The sequence below is a fragment of the Phocoena phocoena genome, chromosome 19 (assembly GCF_963924675.1).
Source record: "Phocoena phocoena chromosome 19, mPhoPho1.1, whole genome shotgun sequence".
Lineage (NCBI taxonomy): Eukaryota > Metazoa > Chordata > Mammalia > Artiodactyla > Phocoenidae > Phocoena > Phocoena phocoena.
Window position 1 is genome coordinate 16,652,733 of NC_089237.1, and position 18,668 is coordinate 16,671,400.

Here is an 18,668-nt window from a genome sequence, read left to right on the forward strand (position 1 = left end):
GATTGTGGTTGCCTTTGGGGCACAGAGGGGAGGGGTGTTGGGGAAGGGTGGTGAGGAGGCACTGCCAGGATGCACTCTTCTGCGTCTTGTTATGGTTACATGGATGTTCATTTTGTCACAGTTCCTTCAGACATACATTCACATTTGTGGAACTTTCCCTCTATGTATGTCATATTCCACAATAAAAACGTTTAAAAGAGGTTAAATTTAAGAAGGATTCACTGTACAAAATAATAATGATGATCAATATATCTTTTTAAGGATAGAACTAAAATATGGAACAAAACATGTGGGAAGTGGGTTGAATCCATGTAAGATCCTTGTATTATTTGGGAAAAAGTTAGACATGTTAATTAACATAAAACTTAAGTAAATGTTTATGTGAAAATTGTTTATAGTTCTCAAGCTTTTCCAAGGCATGAGGGAGGAGTGGGGGAAGGAATAAAGAAAACTCAAATACTTTAGAAGGCAAGAAAGGAATAACAAGACTCAAAGAAAATGTGAAGATACTGAAAACGTAACTTTTAAAAAGATTTCACTTAGAATAGCATTCAGAATGATAAGATAACTAGGATTAAATCTAACAGGAACGTTAAAGGAGAAAATTATAAACATTTTTGAAAATCTTTTTTCAAGAGCTAATAAATGGTAAGATAGAACATTTTCACATGGGAATCCTGACATTATCATAAAAAGGACAGTTCTGCCCATATTAATCTGTAAGTTCAGTGTTTTTCCAGTCAAGTCTAACAGGACTTCTTTGGAATTTGACATTTTTTTTTTTTGGATGCTTGAAGAGTCATGAAAATTTTGGAGAATAATGAAAAGTTACTTATTCAGATATCAAGACTTACTGGAAACCTATAGTAATTGAAACAATTTTATATATTCATGAAAAAACAGACCATGGAAATAGAGGAACACAGGAAGAACTTGTTATGTGAAAAGTGGCAATACAAATCAGAGGGGAAATGATATACTGTTCCAAGATGGGACTGATATCATTGGCTCTCTGTTTGGAAAAAGATAAAATGCAGTCCCTGTCTCGCTTCATACAGAATTACAAAATAGATTTGCGAAAAACAAAACTAAAACTTACAAGAGAAAATTTTTAGAAGAGAACTAGGGAAAGGCATTAAGAATTGAGGCTAGGGAAGAATTTCTTAATAAGATATAGAAATTAAATCCATAAAAGAAAAAAAAGTTTATTTGGCTACATTAATATAAAGAAAATTCTCTCTGACAAATTACACTGGATACAAATGTCTCAAACTAGAGAAGATATTTGCAACCCATATAATCCACAAAAAATTGGTATTCCTCTATAATAAATTCTCTGTAATAACTCCTATATAATAAGTAAGAAAAAGACAAACACCACAATTTTTTTAAAAGACTGGCAAAGGATATGAATAGGCAGTTTCTCAGAGGAAGAACCCAACTGACGATAAGCAGATGAAACAATGCTCAGGAAAATGCATAATAAAAGAGAAATCACCTTATAAACAACCTGATAAAATTTACAAAGGCCAATAATGCCAGAAGTTGATGAGGTTATGGAGAAACGGCTTCATATACATTACTAGTCATAGTATAAATTAGAAAAATAGTAGTATTGTGCAGATTAATTTGACATCTTACAAAAATGAAGATGCACAAACCTCATGACCCATGAGTTCTACTTCAAGACAGCTACCCTAGAGAAATACTCTTGCACTTGTGCACCAAATGACATGTACCAGAATGTTGATTGCCACACTATATGCAATGGGGGGAAAGCTAGAAATATCTTGATTCTTCTCAGTAGGAAATGGAATATCATCTTAGACATTAAAATAAATAACAGATTTACATGGATCAATATGCATAACACCCAGAAACATAATATCTATTTTTTAATCTAGTAAGCTTTATTAAATCTAATTTATCCTGTCATTTCCTACTTTTTCTTATTTTTGTTGATGGTAAAAATAAATTTTAAGCATTGCGTTTATAACAACCCTTCTACTGCTTCAAATCTACTTGTTGGGTGCTTAATCATTTCAGTTTTACACAAGGTGGTTTTCTCCCCTGCTTCCCTATATCCCATTAAGTTCTTGTTCATATTCAGATCTCTAGCCATCTCAGCTCCATTGCATCCTGGTATATTATTGCAAGTCTAATAACTGATCTCAACTCTTCAGACAGTCCCAGAACCAATTCGTTTTTACAATTCGTTCCTAATACTACAATATTTTTTGTTTCAGATATCTTTTTACCTCTCAGAATACCAAGAAAAATAGTCATTACCATTTACTATCTGGGTTGAAAGAACTTCTTTTTAAAAATTGTTTTTAAGTTGATTACAGATCACTTACAAACAAAAATAAAGGGAAGTAGAGACTATTAAAATATTTAATAGAGCTTAAATATAGCAAACCAAATTTTTATTCCATATTTTCCTGGGTTTGAAGATATCTACTGATTGATCGATAGATATATACCCAAAATGCGCAGGAGCCTCTGTATGTAACTCACTGTTCATCAGTTGTCATGCGTGAAGTTGTACACTGATTCTAAATTTCAAATACATTTCTAATAGATTATAGCTTATCATTACTTCTTGTTCTTCTACTTGCGTCGTCAAGACAATACTTGAAGAGTTTTAAAAAAAATCTTTGGCTTATAATTTTGTTGAAGATGGGATGGACACCAGGCACTCCATAATTGCAAAATATTTTTATTTTTAGATTTGTATACACCTTTTAGAATGGCCAATCTAATTTTTTTTTTTTTTTTGCGGTACGCGGGCCTTTCACTGCTGTGGCCTCTCCCGTTGCGGAGAACAGGCTCCGGACGTGCAGGCCCAGCGGCCATGGCCCACGGGCCCAGCCGCTCCGCAGCATGTGGGATCCTCCTGGACCGGGGCACGAACCCGCGTCCCCCTGCATCGGCAGGCGGACTCTCAACCACTGTGCCACCAGGGAAGCCCCAATCTAATTTTTTTAAAGTATCATTTTAACTTTATTTATTTATGGCTGCATTGGGTCTTCGGTACTGCATGTGGGCTTTCTCTAGTTGTGGCGAGCACGGGCTACTTTTCCTTGCAGTGCGTGGGCTTCTCATTGCAGTGGCTTCTCTTGTTGCGAAGCCCGGGCTATAGGCTCGTGGGCTTCAGTGGTTGCGGCTCGCGGGCTCTAGAGTGCAGGCTGAGTAGTTGTGGCACATGGGCTTATTTGCTTCACAGCATGTGGGATCTTCCAACATGAGTAATGATGACATAATTTCTAGAATTTTGAAATAGTATAATATATCTTAGATTTATAAAAAGATCCAGTGGACCCATACAGTAATTGCAAGATAGAGTGAGTTTTTTTTCTGTTTTTAAAAATATATATTTTCCGTTTTGTTCCTGTGGAATACTTCTAGAAAAAACGTAGTCATGAGATATCAATCTTTATAAATAATTAAAACTGCTTAACAGTGAAAATTAAACACTGAAATTGTTTTTCAAGTGGACCCTAATGGTATACTGAGGATTAAATTATTAGGTGCAGGTGAGAAGCATTTTATAAAATCTGTTGTGATAGTTTCCACATGGCTGCATAGGTATCTTTGGTGCTGTTTTTAAACTTGCAGACAGTTTAAGTATGACACTGTTAATAATAAAACTGAGTTGGCAAAGAATTTCTAGGTAGATATTAATCATAGCCAGCTTTTTCTGATATACTTTTCTCAATCCTTACATCCAGAAAGGCTTGGTATATTCGGTTAATGACCCCATGGAGAGTATATATGTGTTACATAATAAAGAAAAGCATCACCTCTGTGATTCTGGACAGTCCAGGCTGACAAAGATGAACACTTGCATATAGGTCAAACTAGCTAAATATAGAACAGCCATTTTCCAAGGCTGTTGCCAGGGGCTCAACAGCATCAGCTCTGTTTCTATGGGGGAAGACTTTGCAAATGGTAAGAACAGAGCTAGAAGTCAGTGAGTTGAAGAGAATTGCACTGTGGAATTTTAAACTCTTTGGTAAAGGGTTTATTGATAATTCAGCTATATTAATCTGTGAACATTAATCTTGACATCTTCCTTACCTGATTCGTAATTTATTGCAGTAAGAACTTGCCTTTATTTAAGTAACACACCTGTAGAAATTGATGTTATCATACTCAGTAGGTTGGCGGAAGGGACCTGATGACAAGTCATAAGATTAGCAAGGTTCTGAAAAGGTCAGAATTGTACTGAATTATGTTTAGGGAAGATTGCTCCTGTGATCATTAAATCAAGCACAGTATCCTTATTGTCTCTGGCTTCCCTTCCACATAGATGATTTTTGAGGTTCGACTGAGAAGGAAGTCATGATTCCAGTGGTAACATAAGGCACATTGATAGCAAAATTCATACATTATAACAGCTTTTTGTTTTATGCTGTATTGACAGACAACTTTGAATAAAAATGTTTTCTAAAAATAATGTAGAATCTCACAGCTTTTTAGTCACAAACAGGAGTGTCCTAGTTTTTCCTTGAAGACAGCAAGCATTAATGCTCTACTATATAGAAGTGTTTGGCAAAGCTAAGGTTGTAGTTCCAATTCTTCATTCTCGGTCTTCTCTACAGATGGAAAGGTGAATAGTTTTTGGTGTTGAAATTTTTTTAAGCAACAAGCTATCACTTATCATCAGACATCTGTTCAATAAATATGACAGTAATTGAGAAATAAAGTTAATTTTTTCAGGTTTTAATTTAGTTTTAAAACAATTGTGGAAAGAGAACAATTTGTAAGTTATGTTCAGGAAAAAATATAATGAAACTTAGTTAAATTTTGGAACCTTAATGAACACATGAGTATCATCTTGCATAAGAATGCATTAAAGAATGAACAGTACTCCAAATAATGAATAATAAAATGTAAGTATTATAAGATACTGTATCTATTTTTTGTTTATTATTATGAAGTAGAACTAACTTTTCTAGTGTACCATTTTATAGATTTTAACATGTGTATAGTTTCATGTAACCACCACCAAAATCTACATGCAGAACATTTACATCAGCCCCCAAAATTCCCTCATGCTGTCCCTTTGCTAATAACTCCTGGTAACTACTGATCTGTTTTCCATCCCTATACTTTTGTCTTTTCAAGTGTCATATAAATGGGATCATAGTATGCAACTATGACCAGTTTCTTCTTTTTCAGACTGGCTTCTTTCACTCATCATATTGCCTTTGAGATTCATCCAAGTTGTCGCATGTATCAAACATCCCTTTTTACTGTTGAGTAGTATTCCATCTTATGGATGTACCATAGTTTGTTTATTCACTCACCCACTAGAGTGCATTTGGGTTGGTTCTAGTTTGGGGCAGTTATGAGTAGAGCTGCTATAAACCAAGGAGTGGAATTGCTTGATCATACAGTGTTTTATCTGTTTTTTATTTTTTTTAATATATATTCAGATGTGTTTTAGATCCAATCCAATTTCCTTCAGGTCATTTTTAGAACTGTTTTTCTTCCTACTTCTGATGTAACATTTCATCTTTTATCTTTGTCATGTTTGCTTGATCCTTTTTCCTTTGGGTTGCCTTTATTGGAGTCATCTTCTGGTGTTGTAGCCCAGAATCTATCTTGCTTTTATATGCCTCCAGCTTAATTATATGATTCATCTTCTTACAGAATCTAGTTTGCTACTATACTCTTCTTTACCATTTGTAGATGACTTTCAGATCTATCTTTCTCACCTGTTTTGTTCAGTTTATATCTTATTCTCTGGAGGACATTTCTAATTAGGTGTCCTGTTAACTCTTTAATCTTCTTATGGTAGAAACTTAAAAAAATTTTTCCCTTCCATCTTTTCCCTTCTACAGCTTTCTTATCATAACTACAAGATAATTTCTTACCTTTGCTGTTACTTCCCCTTCTACTTGCAGGCAGTAACCAAACCTAGGACTTGGCTTTTTAGTCATCACTACTCCCATCACCAAAACTCTCTTACAGATTCTGTTTACCTCATTTACATACCATTGTTTCTCACTGACCTTCCAACTACGTATTTCTCTGTTTCCATCCTAAAGTCAGGATTAAAATCATCTTACATAAAGAGCATTCTGCTTTTGCAGTTGTGTGTGTATGTGTGTGTGTGAGAGGGAGAGAGAGAGAGAGTTTCAATAGAAAGGCCTGCTCCCTGTTGTGATAGTACTATAACTTTTGTTTCTCACGTTAGGTAAATTTTATTATCCCTTTTATAGGGCCCGGATTGCCTCTTAGTCATTTGCTCAAGTGGCCCTGCATGCTTCTAAATTCTTATCTGTTAGGCCCTCTCTTTCTCCTTCTACATGTCTTTGTTCAGGAATAATTTCTCATACCCCAAAACAAGTATACCTGTGATTTAGGAGGACACAAAGTCGTATTTGCAGGTAATATGATTGTCTACTTAGAAAATTCAAAAGAATCAACTAAAAAAACTTAGATGTTAGAAGAAAGTTAAGTAGCCAGATATAAAATAAATATACAAAAATTAATATTTCTTCATATATACTGTTTTTGAAATATAATATAAAAATCCCATGCACAACTGCAACCAAAAAACATAAATAGTTAGGAATGTTATGAATGAATTAGTATGACAAAAAGTACAAAACTTTATTGGGAGATGTAAAAGACTTGAATAATTGGAGACATATTCTTAAGAACTGAATGTACTATAAAGATATTAGTACTTCCTAAACTGATTTAGAGATTGAATCTAATTCCAATCAAAGCTTGGCTTTTTTGTTTACTTTTTACTTTTTTTGTTTGTTTTTCATTGGAGAAAGTTGTTTTTGCTCTAGTAGAATGATTCTAATAATCGTAAGGAAGTAAACATGGTTGAAAGTAGCCAAGACAGTTATAAAAAAGAAGAATGTGTGGAGGGTAAGAGCTTGCCCAAGCCACTGTTATGGTCCATAGTATAGGCTGGAAATAGTCTAGCATATATGAAAATATAAAGCCTGATAGAAATGGCATCTCAGTCAATGAAGAAAAGGTTATTTAGTCAACAATATTGGACCAGTTAGTTAACTCTTTGAAGAATTACTTGGATTCTTACTTCACTTGTACCATATACAAAAATAAAATTCCAGATAGACTAAAGAATTATATGTAAAGTAAAAATTTACAAGAGAAGAAAATGTAGGTGACTACCAGCGTCTGTAATGGGAGAGGATTTTAAGGATAAAAGTAATGGAAAACATCATAAAAATAAAAATTGATAATGTTGGCTGTTTAAATAGTAAAAATACATTTTTTAAAACCCTTCCATTTATCAAAAATATACCATAAATAAAATTAAAAGACAAATAGCAAACTAGATAAAACATTTATAACAAATATAATAATACCCTTAATATATAAATAATTTTTATAAATCAATAAAAATTATTAAATCCCAACAGAAAAATGTACAGAGGACATGAACAAATAAGAGAAAAATTATCAATGGTAAAAAAATGATTTTAAAAAGTGCTAGCCTCGTCAATAATTAGACAAATGCCAATTAAAAATGATTGAAAAATACCATTATTCATCCATCAAGTTGATAACTACTTTAAAAAATTTCTAGTATTCATTACTTTCGAGGATATACCAAGATAGTCACTGTCATATACGGTGGTAGGATTGTTACAAAATGATAAAAACCTTTCTAGAAAAATATTTGAAAGCCTATTTCAAGAGCATTGAAATACTCAAAGCACCTTTTAACATAACAATTTGCCTTCATGAAGTAATCATACATATTGTCAAAGATTTAAGTATAAAAATGTTCATTGCGGGCTTCCCTGGTGGCGCAGTCATTGAGAATCTGCCTGCTAATGCAGGGGACACAGGTTCGAGCCCTGATCTGGGAGGATCCCACATGCCGCGGAGCAACTAGGCCCGTGAGCCACAACTACTGAGCCTGCGTGTCTGGAGCCTGTGCTCCGCAACAAGAGAGGCCGTGGTAATGAGAGGCCCGTGCACCGCGATGAAGAGTGGCCCCCACTTGCCAAAACTACAGAAAGCCCTCGCACAGAAACCGAGACCCAACACAGCAAAAATAAATAAATTAATAAACTCCTACCCCCAATATCTTCTTAAAAAAAAAAAAGTTCATTGCAACAACTTCTTGATACTAAAAACTTAGAAATTGTTAAATATGTGACAGTAAAGAATTAATGTGGAGTAGGGGAATTAAATTGTGAAACCAGTCATATGATGAAATATTATGGAGCCATTAAAACTCATAATGTATAGCTGTATTTATAGACATGGGAAAGGGCTTAAGATAATATCTGGGCTGAAAAAAAGAGATACAAACTTTTTATGTAGTACCAAATTAATAATATCAGTTATTTCTAGCTAGTTGAATTTTGGATGATTGAGATTTCTTTACATCTTTTGGTATTTTTTCCAAGTTTTCTATAGTGATCATGTATTTTGCAATTAGAACCCAAAATAACAATTTTAAATTGTTTTTAAAAAACAGTTAATGTTCAAGAGAATGCAAGATGCAGTGAGTTTCCAATTTTTAATTAAAATAAAATTAAAACAAATAAATCTGCATTAATCTTTAAGCAATATAATATAGTTTATTTTTAACTTATTTCTATTTTATAACTTTTGCTCAGTTAACATCTAATACTGTCATAGTAAAATTTTTAAATCTATTTTTTAGAAAAAATGATATCCTTGCCAGAGTTTTAGTGAATACCAACCATATCTAATCTTGAATCTCATTATGCCCATCATTTATACCATCCGTATGTTGTCATATTTAGGTTATGTTCATTTTCACCTGTTTTGTTTTGCTAATCCCTAATGGTTTTTGTTTAAAAAAAAAAAAAATCTCTGCAATGCACTTCCCCGTTTGGTTCCTAACAAGAGGCTTAATTACTTAAATATAAATTGCTAGAAAGTCCATGTTAACTTAACCTAGTGAACTATTGGCATTTAAAAGTATTTGCATCTATTAAAAGTTCAAAATATATAAACTGATTTCTTTTAATGATAACTCTATATCTGACAAAGTAAAACAAATCACTATGTAGAAGAAACAGCATCTGCTTGACCATGTTCTTTTTATAAACTTTGTCTCTGTTCTCACTTTACTGTTCAGAAGAAGCAATCTGTTTTCATATGATATAACTGAATATGAATCAAGTTCAGTATCTTCTCCCATTTGCCCAATTCCCAGTCCACCTCTGTGTGGAGTTACTCTTCAGCTATATAGTATGACAAATATTAAACTTACTGCTTTGGGGGCTATCCTCTCACCAAAACTCAGGGAAAATGGGAGGGAGCTGCCGTTCATTGACTTAAGAAATGCTTGACAGTTCTTCTTTCAAAGAGTGAGATAAGAAATGTGTGTGAATGAATAGTTAGTTATGATGGACTATTCATTTTCATCAGTATATAATGTGTATTTTCGTTTTATGTCTATTAAATATGAGGTTCTGGAATGTCTTTTCACTTTGCAGAATTCTGAGACTGCAGTTCCAACACCTTTGAGAGGGCAGCAGTCATGATTATACTGGCTACATTTATTAGTCAAAAAGCGAGAAAGCTTTGTTTTGCTCTTTTGATTAGTTTGTTTAATAATATATTCAAATTATGATCTTTAATGTTATTTCTTTTACTAGCTTGGTGCTAACAGTGGTTTGCACATCATCATCTTTGATGAAATTGATGCCATCTGCAAACAGAGAGGGAGCATGGCTGGTAGCACAGGAGTTCATGACACTGTCGTCAACCAGTTGCTGTCCAAAATTGATGGGGTAGAGCAACTAAACAACATCTTAGTCATTGGTATGTTTGCTTGGTTTAAAAAAAAAAAGGTACTATGATTTCAAAAACATTAGATACATAGGTTCTGAATTCAGATTTGTGTAGCTTGTAATTATACTATTTTGCCAGTGTTCCCAAATTAGAATCAAGTGATATTGAAGAATTTCACTATTTTAATGTCTAGCCTTAATAGGACAAATGAAAAATGGGTTTTAGTGACTCATGGCTTTTTTTTCTTTTAATAAAACTCCTCACTTTTTAAAAAAATTTATTTTTTATTATTTTTGGCTGCGTCGGGTCTTAGTTGTGGCATGTGGGATCTTTCGTTGCGGCACGTGGGCTCTTCGTTGAGGCACATGGGCTTCTCTCTAGTTGTGGCATGTGGGCTTAGTTGCCCTGTGGCATGTGGGATCTTAGTTCCCCGACCAGGGATTGAACCCGCGTCCCCTGCATTGGAAGGCAGATTCTTAACCACTGGACCACCAGGGAAGTCCCAACTCATGGCTTTAAACTTATAGTTAACAGGTGAAAAAGGCTGCACGATGTAATGCAGTGGTTTTCAAACTGGGTCCTGTAGGCCTCCAGGAGTCCTCAGAGCTACTTCAGGGTCTGTGTGGCCAGGGTTTGAGCTTCAGATCATGCATCCCTATTATAACTTATCTTTTTAACTGCTTTATGTACTGAAGTTCTTCTTAAGATGACTTTGAAAACAAAACAAAACAAAAATTCTGCCGTTTATGAAGGTTGAAAACCATTGGCCTACAAAAAAGAGAAGGGATGTTGGGGTCAGACAGATCATGTTCACATTGCCCCTCTCTCACTTTGATAGTTTACTTACCTTCTCTGAACCTAAAATTTTCTTTTTAAATATTTGAAGATTTCATTACATTTATATTCCACTGGCCTGTACAGTAGTGAAATACTAAAGCAAAGTCCCCAGGTATTTTCATTAGGTCGAGAACAAATGATATTTTTGAAAATGACTGCTTTTCTATTTGACTTTTATAAAATGTCCTCTTAGCTTGTCAGGGAAATTGCTATTCTTACACATACTGAAGGGGCATTTTATCTTATTTTTGAATTCTGATAATTTGTGTGTTGTTTTGTTTTAACAACTGTGCTCAGGAATGACCAACAGACCAGATCTCATAGATGAGGCTCTCCTTCGACCTGGAAGACTGGAAGTTAAAATGGAGATAGGTAAATAGATCTGTCATTGATTGGGGGAGGGGAGTGTAATTAGAGTTCATTAGCAGGAGCAAAGTCATATAACTTACTATTTGTTAGAAAAGTTGTGTATCAGAAGCAGGTATTTACACGCTTGAGTACCTATAAGAAAAACATTAAGATTATAATAATGTCTATTTTATTTTCAATTTTATCAGGCTTACCAGATGAGAAAGGCCGACTCCAGATCCTTCACATCCACACAGCAAGGATGAGAGGGCATCAGTTGCTCTCTGCTGATGTAGACATAAAAGAACTGGCCGTAGAGACCAAGAACTTCAGCGGTGCTGAGCTCGAGGGTCTGGTGCGAGCAGCGCAGTCCACTGCTATGAACAGACACATAAAGGTCAGTGAAATCAACTACCGTATATTAGGAGTCTGCAGCCCTGTAAATACCATGCCAGTATTCTTTCTCTTTCCTTTCAAGCATACTAAGGACTAGGGTAATACTGACTTTTGATGGAGAATAGACATGGTAAAAGGTATAGGGATTAATTGTCAACTGCTAAATCTTCCGAGTAGTTGGAAAAAAGATAATGGTAGCATCTGCCCCATGGTAACCACTGACCCATTTACCTTAGGTTGCCACCATTTGATACAGACACGTGAAGATGAAGATTTTGAAGAATTTTTTTAAAATTTGTGCTGTGTTGACTTGTATCATGACATAGGAAGTTGGATTTTCTACATGCTAGAATTACGGGGGCTGCTTCATTAAGTAAATGTATTGAATACCTGCTATTTTCAAGGTATTAAGCAGGAGACACAAAGATAATAAAGCACGACCTTTTCCCACAAGGAGTAGAGAGTCAGGGAAATGGATATGTTTGCAAATTAATACAATAATGTTATTGATACTTTGGTAGAAATACATACAAAGGATACTTTCATTTTGGTAAATAAAATTTGATAAAGTGCATTTGATCCTTTACCATCGCTTCTCTTCAGGTTTTACTTATCACCTGTAGTTAGATGACTCCCAAATTTATGTCTCATCTCTTGAAAGTATCTTTCTCTCACTTTCAGATTTATACCAAATACCTCTACCTGGATATGTTATCAGGTCTCAAATTTAATATTCCAAAACCAAATTCACTTTTTTGTTGTTGTTTTTCTTACTACTTTCCTTCCTGCTCCTACTTCCCTGTTTATCCCAATTTCCAAGCTTAAAACTCCAAGATTATCTTTGATTTCTACCACTCTACTGTGTCCTACATCAAGTTATTTGCCAAATTTTGTCAGTTCTATCTTGGCAGTATCTTTCAGTTCTCATTGCCACCACCTGTCTTCTGTTTGATTAACCTTCCTGTTTCACAGCATTCTATTCTTCAGAAACTTTCAGTGACTCACCATGATCTACAGAACAAAGTACAGAAGTCTTAGTCTGGTCTTTAAGGTCCTCTTAGATCTGACCCTAAATTGGCCTTTCCTGATGTGTTCCCGGTTATTCTCCATACACTTTATAAATTTGTTTATTTATTTATTTATTTTTGGCTGTGTTGAGTCTTCATTGCTGCACACGGTCTTTCTCTAGTTGCAGCGAGCGGGGACTCTCTGTTTTGGTGTGCAGGCTTCTCATTATGGTGGCCTCTCTTGTTGCGGAGCACGGGCTCTAGGCTCATGGGCTTCAGTAGTTGTGGCTCATAGGCTTAGCCGCTCCGCAGCATGTGGGATCTTCCCAGACCAGGGCTCAAACCTGTGTCCCCTGCATTGGCAGGTGGACTCTCAACCACTGCACCACCAGGGAAGCCCTCAATACACTTTAGCCAAACTAAAATATTGAATATTTACCAGTCATCAGATATTAATGTATTTTTCTCCTTCTCTGCTGTTATCTCTTTTTTTTTTTTTTCTTCACTGAGAACATTTACCCTCTATGTTTACTTATCTTTTCAATACCTGGCTCATGTACCACCACTTTCTTCAAACTTTTTCTCATTCTCCCTTTCAAGAATGGTATGTTCTATTCCTTCTTGAACTAGTAGTGTATTGGAAATTCCCTGGCGGTCCAGTAGTTAGGACTTGGTGGTTTCACTGCGGTGGCCCAGGTTCAATCCCTGATGGGGAAACTAAGATCCTGCAAGCCACACAGTGCAGCCAAAAAGAAAAAAAAGAAATAGTAACGCATCATTTACAATACCTTCTGTTGACTTTCGATCAGTGGATTTATCTAGCCTAGTGTGTGCCAGACACTGTACTAGGGGTTAATGCTCCAATTGCCTACCCTTGAGCAGCTCACAGTCTAATCCGCCACATGCAGTAATAGAAAGTACATATGGGGTAAGGAAGTGAAAAGGTGTCAGGTGTGGTCAGCTTGTCCGGTGAGAGGAGCCTTCACAGAGGAATTTCTGGGTGGATGTTTCCTGATGGAGTCAGGCATTTTAGGTAGAAAGAACAAATATGCAAAGGAACAGAGACACACAAACAGCATGGTGTGTTACAGTAATTCAGTACTGCTGCAGCATAAAAGGTAGGGAAGGGGAGGTAGAAAGAGACGTAGGGGATAAGTCAGGAGGCTAAAGCAGGGGATGGAGCACAAAGAGCCTTTTATACTGTGCTAAGAAGTATGGACTTCTTTTCTGTGAGTTGTGCTAAGCCATTGAAGAGTTTTAAGAATAGCAGTGACATAGTGTTAAAACATAAGCTCACTCTGGCAGCTTTGTCGAGTGGAGTATTTAGGGGAGTGAAGTTGGTGACATAAGACAAGAGAGGGGAACTTGTATAACAATTCACGCAGGAAACAGTAAAAGCCTGAACAGTCAGGTAGAGTATGTTTTATTCGGGTATACCCTGGCAATGGTTTTAAACCAAGGGTCGGTAAATTGTGGCCCATGGGCCGTATCCAGCCAACCACCAGTTTTTATAAATAAAGTTTTTTTGGAACACAGCCACCCTTGTTCATTTATGTATTGTCTGTGGCTGCTTTCATGCTACAATGGCAGAGTTGAGTATTTGCAAAAGAGACTGCATGGCCCACAAAGCCTAAAATATTTACTATCTGGCCCTTTACAGAAAAAGTTTGTCAACCCCTGTTGTAGACTTTAAGTCCATATCTTATTCATTTCTGAATCTCCCACAGTATTTCATATAGGTCTTAATACTGAGAATATGGTAGCTGTTTAGTAAATATTTTTTAAATTAGTAAATATGTATTCTGTATCAAACTCATAAAGCCATAATTCCCCTACATAATGGAACTGACTTTGTTCTAGCTCAAGAATGCCATAATGGAAGAGGCCACTTTAGACAAGATGGTAAACCTCTTTAAAATACCGGAGGCCCAGTGGGGAGGAGGATACTAGTACTACTGCATTAAAACAACAACAACAAAAAAATTGAGAATGCCAAAGGACTGGATAGTGTGGGAAATATAGTATTGGGTCCTTTATAGAATGGACCCATTCATTTCATTCATCCATTCTTTCTCCTTGTCATAAGAAATGTCTTAGAAAAAGTGACGGTGACTTCAAGAAAAATTGTATAAATGATGTGAAAATTGCTCCCCACGATACCGATCTTTCACCTCAGACCACATCAGTGCTTCTTGAAACTATAATCCACAATAGCTAGTTTATTAGGTATCAGATTTTTCATATGCATTAGCCACTGGATTTTTTATCTTATTTAGTCATTTGTCATTTTTATCACAATAATCTTATCCCAAAGTGTCTCTAAGCCATTGTCAAGAAACATGCTTTCTTTAAGCATGTATTGGATTTATTTACACACGAGGCAATGAGAAACGGTAGAAAAATCACAAGTTTTGTAGTCAGAAGGTATGGTTATGTGTTACAGTTCTTCTCACTTTTTTTGTTTCTGGTTTGTCAAGGGGAAATAACTACCTATTTCATCAAGTTTTTGTGAAAATGAAATCAAATACTGTTTGTGGAAGTGCCTCAGTTGGTGTAGAACTTATACACAACATTCATCTGTTTATTATGATGTTCTTTGTTTGTATTATAAAAAGCCATTATTGGGAATTCCCTGGCAGTCCAGTGGTTAGGATTCGGTGCTCTCACTGCCAGGACCTGGGTTCAATCCCTGGTCAGGGAACTGAGATCCCGCAAGTCTACTGGCATGGCCAAGAAAAAAGCCATTATTAGTGTTATTTTGCTTCCTTTTCAAAAGAATTAGGTTTAAACAAAGTCAGGTGGAATAAACTAAACAAGTCTTCCCTGTTAAACTGTTCTTTCAGGTTTTTTGAAGCAAGTGGAAAATCTAGTCATGAACACCTGATGTGCATGTCACTTGTGCTTGAATCCATGTTTGTGGTCAACTAAAATTCATGTGACATTTGGTTGTTTTTAGCTTGAAAGGAATTTCTGCTTCAGGTAGAGAAGATAACACAAATTTCTTCTGCTCTAATCTGTTGTAAGGAAATAAATTGAGGACACACACACACAAACACACACACTTTACAACTGAATCAAAGCTGATTTATGTTTTCAGAATTTCAATAAAATTCTTTTTTATTTTCTGTAGAATTTTGAATGATTAAGGTCATTCTACCCTTAATTTAAGAGGAATGATAAGAACTTTGAAAGGTCAGATTTAAAAGGTTATGAAATTTAAGTGTGACCACTGGATATTTGCTAGTGTTGAAATACAAGTTTATTAGTTTCTGCAGGTATAAGCTGAAAGATGTTGCCTCTTCCATATTGATTAGCTGTTATAAATAAAATGCAGAAAAAATCACACTAATTCAGACAAATAAGAAAAGGTTTTCTGAATGAGTAAAAATTCAGAATTGTAGATTTTTTTAAATAACATTTTGAGATTTTGACAAAATAGTAAAAGTTAGCCAAGAGAAGTCCTTAAACTTATTTTAATGAATAGGTATGAAAGGTTTATCATTGTAGTATTGATTACTTACAATTAGGTGACTTCTGAAATTCCTGGAGTGTCTAAAAACAACTTGTTCTAAAGTAACTGTCCCCCAGCCATCTTAGTTCACTTTAATTCATTGGGTGAGTTCTTTCTTAGTAGTAAAAATGCAAGGTTCATACCAGCTGCAGTCCTGAAATCTGTCATATTTTTCAGCAAATGCTGAAAGATAGACAAGATTTTCCCTTCATATTGCTATATGTTTCTGTCATTTGAATTCAGTTTCACTCTAAAAGGAAATCATAATAGTATTTCATAACACTGTTATGAAGATGCTTGCCTATGCCTCCCTGTGTACATACGAGAATCATTTTCTAGGATAGATAGATAGCCAGATGGATTTTTGAAGACATGGTTACATTGTCTTCTAGTTTCTAGTGTTTATTCTGGTTCCTTTTACAGGTGACCTGTTTTTGTCTCTCAAAAAGGTTCTAGAAATTTCTCTTCACCTTTGGTGTTCTGATAGTTTACAACACTGTGTCTAGACAGATGTGGGTTTCTTTTCATTTACCCTGATCACTCATTGAAACCTTTAAATTGCAAAGATACACCTCTCTTCAGCCGGAGAAATTTTTTTTCTTCTGTCTTTTATTGTTTTTTTCTCTATCATTCTTTCTCTTCTTTCCTTCTGAGACTCCTCTTAGATCAGTGTTAAAACTTCCAGATACATGTTCCATGCTTTTTAACCATTCTCTCTCACTTTCTGTCATTTCATGGGATTTGGGGCAGGAAGGGAGACAAATAGAAGTGTTCTGTTTGCCATCTTGATCTAGTTTTCTGACAGAGTTCTTTTTGTCCCATAAGGCTGAGTTTTACAGAATGTTTGTCATTTTATTTGTCTCAGCAGTCCATTCCTAAAGGAACATGACTCATATTTTATAATAACCTTTGGAAGGTTGATACTGCTTAACATGCTTTGGTTTTGTAGTCAGATTTTTTTGAAGATATGTTTTTTTTAAAGCCCATAGTACCATTTTAAAAATTAGACTCACTTGCCTTGTGCTATTGGGAGTGAGCCCAGTCACATTAAAAAGTGTGTTGGTATCTCAATCACTCATCAGGTCCAGGCAGCTCCAAGTGCTGATAAAGGCCTTGATGTTTCTCCAGATGTCTGTTCTAAGTGGTAGCTTCAGGTGCAATAAGCAGAATATTTGGAGCTGGCACATAGATTCTCAAGCAGAGAGTATGAGTAAAAATCAAAGTTGTAGGTCCTTGGTCTCCTAGAATAATGGTTCACAGACCTGGTTGAGCATCAGAACCACCTGTGCACTTTATAAAAATGTAAATGCATGGACCCTCTGCTGGACCTGTTAAATCAAAAATCCTGCAGGGTGGGGCTGGGCATCTATATAAGTATGTAGGGGTGTGTGTGTATATATCTTTAAAGACTCTAGGCGTTATTCTGATAGGCAGCCGAGGATGAAAACCACTGTTCCTAGAGACCCTCTCTATATAGGTTCTCCTCCTCGTGCCTCATTTTGAAAAATAAAAACAAAAAAAAAAACTCTATCCAGTGTCCTTTGGTAAAGATATGTGATAATTTACTTGACTGGTACCCTCTTCATGGACATTTAATTTGCTTCCAGTCTTCGGCTATTACAAATTACTCTAGTAGATATCCTGGTACATATAACTTTGTGCACATTTGTGAGTATATTCATGGGATAAACACCTAGAAGTGGAGTTGTTCAGGCAAAAGGCATAATATATGTATATGTAGGGGTGTGTGTGTGTGTGTGTGTGTGTATGTTTGTGAATTTGAGAGAGATTTTTTTTGTCTGTGGAAATATGCCTTTTATATCCTCATGTTATATTCTTAGGCTGAAAATATTCTTAAATCTTGGAAGTCCTTAAGGTTTTGTTTTCATTTCTAATCAGGCCAGTACTAAAGTGGAAGTGGACATGGAGAAAGCAGAGAGCCTGCAGGTGACAAGAGGAGACTTCCTTGCTTCTTTGGAGAATGATATCAAACCAGTGAGTATGAATACTGAGTGATGTATAAGCCAAAAATAATAATAATTCAGGGGAAAAATAAGTGCCATTTTACCCAATATTTTGGAAGGTTATATCACATGTAGTTTTTAAAAAATCATAAAATCTCAGTACTGGAACTGTCCAATATAAGAAACATCTGTTCAGTAACTCTGATGGCTGGGTAATTAACCAAGACTTACTGAAATATTTCTCATGATAGGGAGCTCACCATCTTGTAAGGCAGACCATTCAATTTTGAGACTTTCTAATTATTCTTAAATTGTTTTGAACTAGAAATAGTTTTCTCATTAGTTCTTATATAATCTGAAGCTACGGAAACCTAAATTCATCCTAATTCATCCATCCTTCATATGTTAGTTATTATGTTTAAAAGTAATTCTCATCTCCTTTCTCTCTCCCTTTCCCCACCCTCCTCCAAGGCATCCCTTTTTCTTGCTCAATACCTCCAGTTCCTCTAGCTGCTATAGTTTCTAAAACTTTTAACCATTTTCAGTGCCCTTTTTTAAAAAGGTGTCAATTTTCTTAAAATATACTCAAAACCAATAGTCATAGTTGGAGTTTTAGAATACATTATAAGGTCATTAACCCATTTTTCTATAAAACAACCACTCATGTTTGAGTAACCATTATTTGGAGTCCTATATTAATACAAAAACAAATTGTAGAACCTTAAAAAGGTGTGTATGTTGTTTTTCTTTCTTCAATGGACCTTGGGTGCACAGAATTGGATTAACCTTAATCTTTAATTCATGACATACTGTCATTAGTCTACAATGTGT

At 35.3% G+C, this 18,668-nt stretch overlaps 1 protein-coding gene across 3 annotated transcripts in view; it reads left to right on the forward strand.

Annotated features, from left to right (window-relative positions):
- Positions 1 to 18,668, forward strand: part of NSF (N-ethylmaleimide sensitive factor, vesicle fusing ATPase) — a 158,373-nt gene that overhangs the window by 91,810 nt on the left and 47,895 nt on the right. For all 3 annotated transcript variants that reach the window (XM_065897813.1, XM_065897815.1, XM_065897814.1), the window contains exons 10-13: positions 9,639 to 9,804; positions 10,909 to 10,983; positions 11,169 to 11,356; positions 17,773 to 17,868. In XM_065897813.1, coding sequence (XP_065753885.1) covers positions 9,639 to 9,804; positions 10,909 to 10,983; positions 11,169 to 11,356; positions 17,773 to 17,868 — 525 coding nt within the window. The remainder of the gene's footprint in view (positions 1 to 9,638; positions 9,805 to 10,908; positions 10,984 to 11,168; positions 11,357 to 17,772; positions 17,869 to 18,668) is intronic.